The 13,209-nt window shown below is 51.7% G+C and overlaps 1 protein-coding gene across 1 annotated transcript; it reads right to left on the minus strand.

Annotated features, from left to right (window-relative positions):
* Window positions 1-11,904: 11,904 nt before the first annotated feature.
* On the minus strand, window positions 11,905-12,861 carry LOC132085918 (olfactory receptor 14A16-like). The gene has a single exon (XM_059491387.1). The coding sequence runs from the start codon at window positions 12,835-12,837 to the stop codon at window positions 11,905-11,907; it is 933 nt and encodes a 310-aa protein (XP_059347370.1). The 5' UTR covers window positions 12,838-12,861.
* Between the last annotated feature and the right edge of the window lie 348 nt (window positions 12,862-13,209).

Genomic DNA, 13,209 nt, shown 5'->3' on the forward strand with positions numbered 1-13,209 from the left:
GCGGAGCATTGGCCTGCGCAGAGAATTCCTACACCCGCAGAGCGTTGGCCTCTGCAAAGTTCTTACACCTGCAGAGTATTGGCCTCTGCGAAGATTTCATCAACGTGCAGAGCATTGGCCTCTGCCAAAGGTTCCTGAATTTCCTTTGAAGGTAAAGATTGACTCAAGTTGAACTTTTTGGTTTTGTCTCATCTGCACTCTGAGAGAGAATGGCAAAGGGAAATATAGGATGGGATAGGGCCCGTCTTCTGGTGCAGCAGTTTAGTGGTTTGCCCAGCTGAGTGGATGAACAATATATGCTCTACTGATTGTGCTTTTTTTTTTGCAATGAAGAAATGCAACATTTTCTAAATGTACTGGTCTATCCATTTTTTTTCCCTATAGTGATTGCTTAACTGCTTAAATGTGAACGAGTTCTATTCAAGTTTCAGTGGGTTGTTATCATCTGGTTATTAAAATTATTAGGGAGATGCCTCTGAATTGCTGCAGCAGCCTGGCTGCCCTCAGCTGACATTCTGACCAGAAGCCTTGTGAGCTCACCCAGCACATCAGAGAACCCACACAACAGGAATTCCATCCTTGGGTAGGGGATGGGGTTTCACTATGTCAGGTTGCACAAAGCTCCTGCTCCTGGACAATTCCTGGGATGGCACATCCACTTCTCTGGAGAAACAGTTTCAGTTTTGTTCCACTCTCATCATTGCAAATTATTTCCTCCTTCTAACAAATGTAAATCCCACCTCATTCACATTAGAGATATTGACCATGTTCTGCCACTGCAAGATTTGCCTGAAAATAGCTTTGACCTCTATTTTCCCATTTTCACAGACCTTGGAGAGGACCCAAAAACCTCCCAAGATGGGGTTTGGAGGCCTCATTATAGCAGGTGGAGGCTGCAGGCTCTGGGCTCAGTGGGGTGGAGACTGAGGACAGAACAGGAGTAGCCTGGCAGGGACTGAAGGGTGGTTTCAGAGAGGCTGGAGCTTTTCTTCCTGGAGGATATAAGCATGAGAAGGAAATAATGGCAGCAAGGGCAGCTGGGGAGGTCCAGCCTGGGCAGCAGCAGAAAGGAATTTCCCTGCCAGAGCCTGCAGCAGCCCAGGCTCTGTGTGGGCAGGCAGAGGCAGGCAGGAGGCAGAGCTGTCAGCAAAGGAAGGGCCCAGCCAGGTGGGGCAGCCGGGGGATGCCGACAGCCTGCAGGGACAGAGGCACAGGGCAGGGACACCGTGGGACAGCCTGGGCTGCACAGGGCACAGGGATGGGCAGCAGCTGCAAGACAGCCCTGCCAGAGCCAACCTGGGCAGCACTTTGGCCATGGCTGCTGGCCCTGGGGCCAGGAGGGGACAAGTGACCCTTGCAGGCCTGGGGCCTCATTGCCTCCTTGTCCCTGCTCAGCAGCCTGGCAGGGGCCACCCCATGCTCCTGCCCCTGGCATTGCGCATCCCCACATGCCAGTGCCCATCCCGGGAAGAGCCCTGAGCAAGGAGGGAGGGACAGGATCTGCCTGGCCAGGGGCTGGGGCCCCGGCCTTGGCCCTTTGCATTCCTCAAACACATCAAGCTTTGCTCAGCACCAGAGACACCTTTGCCTTGCTTGTCCCCACCTGGCATCACTGCCTCCAGTGTTCTGCTCTACCTGGAACCTGGGGACACTTTCTCACTTGTGTCCCTGACAGGGATCTCTTCAAAGTCCAAGAGACTTCAGGGTTTCAATGTAACTGAGTTCTTGAGTGTTCTATGAGATCACAGAGCTGGATGTGTCATCACATAGTAGGATGTGCGACCATAGAGCAGACTCTGCCATCATAGAGTGTGGCTCTGTGGCATCAGAGAGTGGGTTGTGACTTCACTGGGTGGCTGTGTAACATCATAGAGCAGGCTGTGACATCACAGAACAGACTGTGACATCACAGTCTTTTATGACATCACAGCACTGCTGTATGACATTACAGGGTAACTGAGTTAGCTGTGTGACATCACAGGAGCTGTGTGACATCACAGGTGATGTATGACATCACAGGGGCAGTGTGACATCACAAGGGGGCTATGTGACATCAAAGGAGCTGTGTGAAGTCACTGAGGATGTCAATCCTCCCCAACCCCCCCTCACAGTTTACTCCAGAGAAATCCAACCCTGTTCATGCACAGTGGGGTCTCCTGTCCCCCCGGGTCCCCCTCCGCCAGTGTCACAATGATCCCTACATTCCATGGAGCCACACACCTCTATTCCATGTGTGCAATGCCATCTCTGTGGCCCCATGGAATGTGGGGATCATTGTGACACTGAGAGGCCCCATGAAATCAAGGCTCCATTGTGACATTGCAGGGCCTCCTGTCATCAGTGGTCCATTGACAGTGGTGATGACTGGGAACCAAACAAGACCATTGTGACACTGCAAACCCCCTGTGCCCAAAGGTCCATTGTGACATTGCAGGGCTCATGGAGTAGAAGAATCACGTGACACTGTGGGGCCTGGGGAACCACGGAGACCATTGTGACACTGCAAGGCCTCATGGAATCCTTGGCACCATTGTGACACTGCAAGGCCTCATGGAATCCTTGGCACCATTGTGACACTGCAAAGCCCCATGGAATGCAGTGCCCCTTGGTGCCAAGATCATCAAGAATTCAGTTGTCTCTTCTGCTAATAAAACACTGGGGATCTGTGCTTTCCTTCCTATAGAAAAAGAACTCTCCTTCTTCTCCAAGCATCCATGGCCAAAACTGGGATTTCACCTCCAAATTTCCTTATGTCCAGGTATTGTTCCAATAGGAATGTTGCCAGGACAAGTCTGGCTGGCAGTGGTTTCACAAGGGTCAGCTCTCATCTGTCCCCAAAACAGTGGGGAAGGCTCCGTACTCTCTTTCCTATGGGAAAAAAATGTCCTGATTCTTCAGGTGCCCATGGCTGAGATTGAGCTGCCACCTCCAAAATTCCCTAAATCCAAAGACTGCTCCCTGACAAAATCTGCCATTCCAGTCTGACTGGCCTTGGCCTAGTGAGGCTCTCACCTGCCTTCTAAACACTGGGGCTCTGTGCTTTCCTTCCTACGGAAAAGAACTGTCCTTCTCAGCCAGGTGCCCATGGCTAGAATTGGGATTTCACTTCCAGCATTCCCTGTTGTGACAGACTGGAGGAGATTGTTGGCTTGAAACATTTTGTGTGTGGGGGAGGAAGGGGCAGGTCCAGCCTTGCCCTGCCCTGGAACCCCAATCCCCCCAGAGCCTCTATCCCAGCCCAGCAGTGTCTGCCAGTGCCTGGCACAGCACAGGCAATGCTCCACAGCCACCTCTGGAGACCCCAGCCCAGCTCCTGAGGGACCAAATGAGTCACAGTCCCACCTGGGGGAAGGGCCCAGGAAGACCAAGGGGTATTGAAGGCTGACCACAAGGCAAGCACACATCTTGACCCTACCTCTTCTTGGAATTCCCATCTGAACATAGCTGGACTCCAGGGACTGGCAGCTGTGTGTGTGCATCTCTAATATTATTTGTTTCTTTCTCTCTTTCTGTGTCTTCTTCTAATTTCCTCTTCTTGCAAATTTCGATTAACTTAAAATTGAATAGGCTTAGAGTTCGTGAAGTTGAATGGGCCAAGTCAATGTAATGAGAAGTGTTTCTTTTTGATTGAATGTCATATTAAAGATTTTGCCAAAGATTCTCTGATTTTCTAAAGTTCCCAGTAAAGACTGTTTTGTTGTTTTGAGCTCCTGAGTATATCTTGTTGGTATTTCTCCAGGAAGTCCAGTTCAGAATACAGAAACTATTGTAATTCCTTTTAAATATCTCCTTGACAGAGTTTTCTACTGGATGGGAGTCAGGGCTTGTGTGTCCTGCTTGGCACAGCCCAGGCAGGGCTTTCCCAGCCCCATTCCACACTCCATTGCCCAGCTGGAGCCGCTGGTGCCTCTGAGTTGTGCTGCCCCAGCCCCAGGGATGCTCTCCTTGTCTGCCCATTCCCCCACGGTCTCTGGGCAGGGATGGCCTCAGTGGGGGCTGTTGACATCCTCAGCACCTTGGAGGCTGCTGCTGAATTTTCCTGCTCCAGAGGCTTGTTCAGCCTTCAGCTCTTCAGTGCAGGAATTCAGTGTCCCAGGGCTCATTAACATTCAGAACACCCTAACAAGCCAAATCTCTGGGGATAATTTGATTTCAGTTTCCAAATCTTGTGTGGTTAATAAGAGAGATTTCAGAAGTGCATTCAACTGAATATGTTCTATTTAAAAAGACAGTGAGGAAACAGTTTTTAGGTCCTGTTCAGTTTTTTTCCCTGTTCATAAATTGATATGTGCAATTTCCAGTTGACACTGAATCCAAGTACCTCCTCATGCAGTTTGACTGGGTATGAAAATCAGGGCCTTTCATGGCTGACAATCAATCAGACTCTGTCCCTACCCCCACCCCACCATTTTCCCCATCCAAGGCTGGCACTCAGAGCAGCCTTGTGCAAATCTGAGCTCCCTCCAGCCCGCACTGGACCTAGCCAACAGACCACAGTTGAACAGGATATAACTTAATAAAAATTACACCATTAAAATAGCAATCACACAATTCCAAACTCTTCTCTGAGCTATGTGCAATGTCCCAGCATGTCTGATGAGTCCACTGTTCACAACTGATTTGCATACTAAAATTAATTTTTGACTAGTGTGGTTCTGTGATAGATATAAACACAATTGAGTTCTTGTATCAGGACTCTTGGCCTGGACTGAGGACAGAACAGCACAAACAATTCCTGATTTGCAAATCTATCAGTGGTGGATGGAGAAGGGAGGTCAGGCTGCTCTTGGTGTTGAGGAAATGCTGAAAGCAGCCTGACTCATTTCATTTCCTCATGCCCTGGCTGATCTCCCCTCTTTCCCCTTCCACCCATTGGCTTTTGTCTCCCCCCAGCCCCTGGTGAAGAGCCTGGCTCTGTGTTCTCCATCCCCTCCTGGCTGGCACTGCCAGGCTGGCATGAGGAGCCCCTCAGCCTTCCCTGCTCCAGGCTGGACCAGCGCAGCTCCCTCAGCCTCTGCTCACAGCCCAAGGGCTCCAGCCCCACCTTGGAGGCCCTTCCCAGACCCTGCTCCAGCTGCCAGACATCTTTCCTGCCCTGGGGAACCCAGATCAGGCCACAGTGACCTGGATAATCCCAGTCCCTGAGGTTCTGATCACACAGCCCTGGCCCCTTGTCCCCTGTCAGGCTCTGGGGTGGATCCTGTGGAACATCCTTTGGTGGAGGCTGTGGCTCCAGGTGGGCCAGGGGGATCCCGGGGGACAGGGACCCTGCTGGGCATGGACAGCATTGGAGTTGGTTGGAGAAACTGTGAGGGGGAGCTGGGGCAGTGACCAAGCCAGTGACCTGACACAGCCCTGCTGGGATGTCACACAGCCCCTCTGGGATGTCACAGCCTGCTCTGGGATGTCACAGACCATTCTCCAATGTCACACAGCTGGTCTCTGATGTCACACCAGAGTCTGTGATGCCGTAGTCTGCACTGTGATGTCAGACCTCTGCCCTGTGATGTCACAGCTGGCTCTGTTATGTCACAGAGGCAGTGTATGATGTCATAGCTCTCAATGACCTCACATAATCCACTCTGTGATGTCACAACCCACTCTGTGACCTCTTGTTACCAGATGATAAATTGTTTCCACCAGCTGAGCTGACACCTGGAGCTTGTTCTCAAAAACCCAGGCCTATGGAAACTACACAACGCTCATTGTGTTAGAAGGGGAACTGGAAGTTCAGCAGCCTCAGTGTCCTTCCAGCTCAGCCAGGCCCATGGGAACATTGGGGTCCACGACCACCAGAGAGCCCCCAGGACATGGGTGAAGGGGAGGGGAAATATGTTAATGATATTCAGGAAACGATTGTCACATGTGTGTTTAGTCCAGGACAATCAATGAATATGTATGCAAAATACAGAAAATAAAGAGAAACCCTCCTTTACTCTATTACTGCGCCTGAGTGGGCGCAGCTGGTGAGAGAGAGACAGTGAATCTTGTTTCTTGAATCAGAAGGCTGAATTTATTAATATAAGATATAATACATTATAGTTATACTAGAAAGAATACGGAGAGAGGTTTTGCAGAGCAGCTAGGCTAGATAGACATAGATAGAAAAGAATCCACAACAAAGCTGTGGCCAAGGACTCAGTCCCCTGGCTTGCACTGGTGATTGGCCCTTAATTATAAACATAAAACATGAACCAATAACCAATCAAAATAGGTGCCCCTGTTGCATTCCCCAGCAGCTGATAATAGTTGTTTACCTTGTCTTCGGAGGCCTCTGGCCTCCCGAAGACACAGAAATCCGAAAGAAAGGATTTCTGTCGAGAAATGTCTGCGACATCTCACCTTTCTAAATTGTATAAAAATAAAAGAAAAATGCTGATGTGGAATGAACAGGAAATTCCTTCACCTATAAAATATAGAATACTCAAAAATCACTAAAACAATCCTACAATATAAGAAAAATGCAAAATACAATGTAAAGAGAATTTGAGTCCATGCAGCTGAGTTTCAGGAACAGTTCATCAGCTGAAGTTGTTTCTTTTGGACATCTGAGAGTCCTTTTTGTCCTGAAATCAGCATAACACAATTTTAAACAATTTAAAACAATTTAAAACAATTTGAACAATTTAGGAATGTCCTTTCTGGCCCTTCAATGCTTCAGGGCTTCAGAGCTGCTGCCCGCTGTTTTCAATCTTTTTTTTTTTTTTTTTTTTTTTTTTTTTTTTTTTTTTGATTGAAAGCAAAAGAGCAGAGCAGCAACCGAGCAGAGCAGTGCCAGAGAAGGAAAGGCCCTGGGGCCCTGGCCCATGCTGGACCAGGAACCCAAAACGTGGCTCACAAAGGGGGACCAGGTCCAGTAGGAGAAACCAGAGTCCCCAAAAACACAAGGAGGCCACGCAGTGGGGCCAGCCCAGGAATTTTTTGTGCCCAACGGCCCAGGCCAAACACATAGGGCAGGCTGTGCATTTCCATAAGCCTGAACTCTGCTGCCAGCACAATGGCAGCATGGGTAGTGAGACACTTCCTTTCCCCTAAACCACTGAGGCATGCCAGCAGCAGGGAAATAGAAGCTGCCCCGAGAATCTTCATCTCGGGTCTGGGAATGTTTGTTTCCCACAGCAACATGGCACCACCCCCACCGGGCTGGGGACCAAAGGCAGAACTTTTGGGAGCCCCCTCCCCCTCGCCCCTAGGGCACAAGAGGGGCGGAAGAGATGGCAGCCTCCATGGGACAGCAACCGAAACACCAGCCCCCAAACCGCCGAGCTTGAAAGCCGGCAGCTGGACTGCCGCAAGAGTCAGCTGGCGGGCAGGCCCCGCTCCACTGAAGGAGAGACCAGCCTCTGGGGCCGCTTCCTGGGGCGGGCCCAGGGCTGGCGGGCTGGCCATGGGGGGCGCCGGGCCGGGGTGGGGGCCCGCGGGTTCAACGCCGTTTTCTGCCGCTGACTCTGGGGCTGTCTCGGCTTGAGGCGGCGGGGACGCGCGGGATCACGGCTCCGCTGGGTCCCCCAGCCCTGAAAGCGGCGGTAGGCACGGCACGGGACCGGCGCCGTCCCCTGCCGCTGACTCCGGGGTCCGCTGCGGAGGCGCAGTCGCAGTCTCCGTCACAGCGCAAACAGGCAGCAGCGGAGCCGGGACAAGCGGCGGAGCATCGCTGTTGCTTAGCAACAGGTCAATCGCCGGAAGTGCTGTCTCTTCTGCCTTCTCCAACACAGGCTCTGGCAGGGGCGGGGAGGCCAGTGAAACCGCGGGTGGGACCGCCTGGAGTGACGGCTCTGGCAGGGCCGTGGAGGAAACCTCAGAGACCGGTGTCACCCCCATGTGTGAAGGAGGCGGAGTCTGAGGGGCCGGCGCTGGCTTGAGCGGCCACTCCCATCCCCCCGGAGAGAGAGAAGGGGGGGAGGAGAAGGCTCCATCTAAACATGCTCCGGAGCAAGAGTAAAAAAAACTTCTTCGCGCCGCGAAGTTTCAGCCCTAACCTCTGGCCTCCCGAAGACACAGAAATCCGAAAGAAAGGATTTCTATGGAGAAATGTCTGCGACAGTACTCAGCATGCACGGCTTTGGGAGGAGCTATCCCCTGTTCATCCAGCTGAATAAAGAATGCAGCTTCTTAATGCTACACTGGGTTAAGGAGTTTTCTGTTTTACTAAATTTTTCGTAACACTCTCACTGCCAAGGAAAGCTCTGTCTGATGCTGTTCACAAACAGAGAAGGGCTGGTGGCAGATGTGGGGCTCAGAGGCAGCCTGGGGCAGAGTGACCATGAAATAATCAAGTTTTCAATATTCTGTGAAAGAATGAGGGGCAGTAACAAAACTTCTACACTGGAATTAGGAAAGGCAGACTTTGGCCTGTTTAGGAGGCAGATTTGGGGAATACTGTGGTATCTCAGCACCTCAGGACTGATGTGCAGAGTGACCGAGACCACCCTTGGGGGGTTCGGGAGTCCTGGAATGTCGTCAGAAGTGTCTGGTGGCTGGACTTTGATCCTACACGGGAGACGACACCTGTATGAGGATGGGAGGATTTCACTGGGGTGAATGGTGAAGGGATAAGTTAATTAGAGTGTGAAACACAGGGTTTAAGATTTCTGTACAGGGGGTCTAAAGAAGTAAGATGGAGGAATTGGGGCGTGTCCTGTCCTTCTTCTTGTTCTTCTTGGCCTCCATCTTCTGTGGTGATGTTGGCAATTTAGGATTGGTTATTACTAAAGGTGTACTGGTCAATAAGAGTAAAAGGTATTGGGGGAAATAGGTAAATATTGTATATGTAGTTTTGAGTATAAAGATAGGTGACCTCCCCGGGGGCTCTCAGTGTGCTCATGGCTGGCTTGCTGTGCAGACCTCTGTCGGGCCAAGAGAAAATCTTTTAGATAAATAACTAATAAACACTGAAGACCGAGAAAAAACCTGAAGCCTCTTCTCGTCCTTTGAAGCCCGGGCTGCCCAAGACCACCCCGGGCCTTTCCAGGTCATTAAAACAGCTGAGAAACCGACAGAATACCAAATCAGGTACTGATTGTTTTAAGGGAAACAGCCCTTAAAAACAAATGGGGCCCAGGAAGGATGGACACATTTCAAGAAAGCAATGTTAAGTGGGAAGCATCAACATTGGATAGAAGCTCAGGCAACTTAGGAAGTGTTTAAGGGTGTTGTTAGGTCATGCAGAATGAAAAGCTGAGATGTGAAAGCTCAATTAGAACTTAACCTGGCCACTTCTGTGAAAAATAATAGGAAATGTTTCTATAAATAAACTAATAGCAAAACATGGGATAAGGCGAACCTCTACTCTCTGTTGAATGCAGTGGAGAATATAGTAACCAAAGATAAGGAAAAGGCTACACTACTTAACACCTTGTTTGTCTCAATTTTCAATATTAAGACAGGTTGCCCTCAGGACAAGTGTTCTCCTGAGCTGGTAGATGGGCACAGGGAGCAGAACAGCCCCTGGAATCCAGGAGGAAGCAGTGGGTGACCAGCTGAGCCACTCAGATGCTCACAAGTGTATGGGATCAGACAGGATCCATCCTAGGGCAATGAGGGAGCTGTGGATGAGCTCCCCAGGCTGCGCTCCATCATTGACCATCAGTGCTGCCTCAGCAGGGAGCTCCCAGAGGACTGGAGGTGCCAGTGTGAGCCCATCCCCAAGAAGGGCTGGAAGGAGGAGCTGGGGACCTCCAGGCCTGTCAGCCTGACCTGGGTGCCCAGTGAGGTTATGGAACAGATCACCCTGAGTGCCATCCCAGGGCACCCACAGGATGGCCAAGGGGTCAGAGCCAGCTAGTGTGGATTTAGGAGTGGCAGGTCCTGCCTGAGTGATCTGATCTCCTTTTATGACCAGGTGACCCACCTGTGGATGCAGGAAAGGCTGTGGATGTTGTGTGCCTGGAATTCAGCAAAGCCTTTGACAATGACCAGGTGCCCCACCTGTGGATGCAGGAAAGGCTGTGGATGTTGTGTGCCTGGAATTCAGCAAAGCCTTTGACACTGTCTCTGACAGCATTCCCTGGAAAAGTTGCAGCCCATGGCTTGGGCAGGTTCTCTCCTTGCTGGGAGATTTAAGAACTGGCTGGAGGCTGGGCTCAGAGAGTGGTGGGGATGGTGCTGCACCCAGCTGGTGTCCAGGCAATGGTGGTGTCCCCCAGGGATCTGTGTTGGGCCCAGTCCTGTTTAATATCTTCACTGGTGATCTGGGTGAGGGGATCGAGTCCACCACTCACAACTTGCAGATGGCACCAAGCTGGGTGTGAGTGTGGATCTGCTGGAGGGCAGGACAAGAAGACACAGCCTTAAGCAGCACCAGGGGAGGTTCAGGCTGGAAAATAGGAAGGAGTTCTTCACAGAAAGGGTGAGTGAGAATTGGAATGGCTGGCCAGGGGGAGGTGGCAGAGTCCCTGTCCCTCTTCAGTGGCACTTAGCGCCATGGTCTGTGTGACAAGGCAGTATTAGGGCATTGGTTGGACTTGATGATCCCAAAGGTCTTTTCCAGCCTATTTGATTCTGTCATTCTGTCATAATTGGGACACTCTGGGGCCATTGTGACACTGCAAGGCCTCATGGAACTAAGAGGACCATGGTGACACCATGCAGCCCCACAGAACCAGGGGTCCACTGGGGCCAAATGGAACCAGGCAGTGCACCGTGACACTCTGGGTCCTTGTGGAACCACAGAGGCCATTGTGACACTGCAGGGCCTTGTGTAACCAAGGGGTTTCACCATTTTGACACTAGAACACCAAGGAGACCATTGGGAGACTCCAGGGCCCAGTGGAACCAAGGGGCCATTCTGACACTGCGGGGCCTCATGGAACTAAGGGGACATTGTGACAGTGCAGGATCATGTTTCACCAAGGGGCCACTGTGACACGAGGGGGCCTCAGGGGATCTGGAAGAACGTTGTGACACTGTGTGGCCTCGTGGAAACAAGGAGTCCATTGTGACACTGAGGGGACTTGTGGAACTACAGAGACCATGGTGACAGTGTGGGACCTCATGTACCCATGGGGCCATTATGACACTCTGGGGCCTCATGGAACCAAGGGGCCACTGTGAAACTGCAGCACAAGCAAGAACATGTGAAGCCCCATGGAACCAAGGAGTCCATTGTCACATTTTGGGGCCCCACGGAACCAAGGAGACCATTGTTGCTCTGCATGGTCTCATGGACCCAAGGAGAACAGTGTGACAGTGCAGGGCCTTGTGTAACCAAGAGGCCATTGTGTCACTGAGGGGCCCCCTGGAACCTAGGACATCTTTGCAGATGACACCAAGCTGGATGTGAGTGCTGATCTGTGGGAGCATAGAAGGGCTTTGCAGAGAGACCTGGACAGGCTGGATTGAGGGGCTGAATCCAGCAATTTCAGGTTTAAAAAATCCAAGTACCAGGCCCTGCAATTTGGCCCCAGTGCTATAGGCTGGGGATGGAGTGGCTGAACAGCAGCCAGGCAGAAAGGGACCTGCAGGGACTGATGAACAGCAGGCTGGACATGAGCCATCAGTGTGACCAGGTGGCCAAGAAGGCCAATGGCTCCTGGCCTGGCTCAGGAATGGTGTGGCCAGTAGGAGCAAGGCTGATGTGCCAGCACTGATCTGCCTCCAGCTCTGCACACAGACATTGCTGCTGCAGCTCCAGAGAAGGCAACAAAAGGGCATCTCTGCAGAAAACTCTGCTGGGACATCCTTTACTTCCTTTAAATACACCAGGAGTGCAGTCCCCCATTGACACAGTCTGTGGCCACAAGGAACGTGGAGAGAAACAAAATGAGAAATGGCACAAGCAATGATGTTTCTTTGTGGACAGAATGGAAAAACTAAAAAAAAGGAAAGAAATCTCCAAAATGAAACCAACAAGAAGTATCAAAAACTAGTTTTATTACAAGTGATTTGCAGAAATTGACCAGCAGTTTAATGTTCCTGAAAGCACCCAGTCATCAGTCTCCTCACAGCAGCCTTGAGCTCCTGGTTCCTCAGGCTGTAGATGAGGGGGTTCAGGGCTGGAGGCACCACTGAGTACAGAACTGACAAAGCCAGATCCAGGGATGGGGAGGAGAGGGAGGGAGGCTTCAGGTGAGCAAACATGACAGTGCTGATGAACAGGGAGACCACAGCCAGGTGAGGGAGGCAGGTGGAAAAGGCTTTGTGCCATCCCTGCTCAGAGGGGATCCTCAGCACGACCCTGAAGATCTGCACATAGGAGAAAACAATGAAAACAAAACAACCAAATAGCAAGCAGGCACTAACTGCAATTAGCCCCAGTTCCCTGAGTGAGGAATTTGAGCAGGAGAGCTTGAGGATCTGTGGGATTTCACAGAAGAACTGGCCCAGGACATTGCCATGGCACAGGGACAGGGAAAATGTATTGGCTGTGTGCAGCAGCGAATAGAGAAAGGCACTGGCCCAGGCAGCTGCTGCCATGTGGGCACAAGCTCTGCTGCCCAGGAGGGTCCCGTAGTGCAGGGGTTTGCAGATGGACACGTAGCGGTCGTAGCACATGATGGTCAGGAGATAAAACTCTGCCCCAATAAAGAAGAGAAAGAAAAAGAGCTGTGTAGCACATCCTTTGTAGGAGATGTCCCTGGTGTCCCAGAGGGAATTGTGCATGGCTTTGGGGACAGTGGTGCAGATGGAGCCCAGGTCAGTGAGGGCCAGGTTGAGCAGGAAGAAGAACATGGGTGTGTGCAGCTGGTGGCCGCAGGCTACGGCGCTGATGATGAGGCCGTTGCCCAGGAGGGCAGCCAGGGAAATGCCCAGCAAGAGGCAGAAGTGCAGGAGCTGCAGCTGCCGCATGTTTGCCAATGCTAGCAGGAGGAAGTGGCTTATGGAGCTGCTGTTGGACATTTGAGCTGTCTTGGCATGGGGATCTGTAAGAAAAGTAATCATGGAATAGTTGGGTTTGGAGAGGACTTTGAATATCCCAGCACATCTTGGGGGCACTTTCCCCCCACTGACTGCCCAGGGCTCTGCTGCCTGGGGCTGTCCCTGCCAGCAGCTGCTTCCCTGTGCCCAGGGCTGCGCCCTGCCAGTGCTGCCAGAGCCCAGCCCAGCCCTGGGGACTCAGCTCTGCCCTGAAGACCCCTCCCAGCTCTGGCACTGCCCAGGGGATGCTCTGGCTCTGCAGGCTCTGATAGGAATGTCAGAGCAACCATGAGGAGGCTGGAAAAGCGACACTGATGCTACCTCAAAGGGGCCCTGTGCAGATATCTGTCACTG

Source organism: Ammospiza nelsoni, chromosome 33, assembly GCF_027579445.1.
Source record: "Ammospiza nelsoni isolate bAmmNel1 chromosome 33, bAmmNel1.pri, whole genome shotgun sequence".
NCBI lineage: Eukaryota > Metazoa > Chordata > Aves > Passeriformes > Passerellidae > Ammospiza > Ammospiza nelsoni.

Coding starts and splice junctions, on each gene's coding strand:
- LOC132085918 (XM_059491387.1), bottom strand. CDS start 12,837: ATGTCCAACAGCAGCTCCATAAGCCACTTCCTCCTGCTAGCATTGGCA.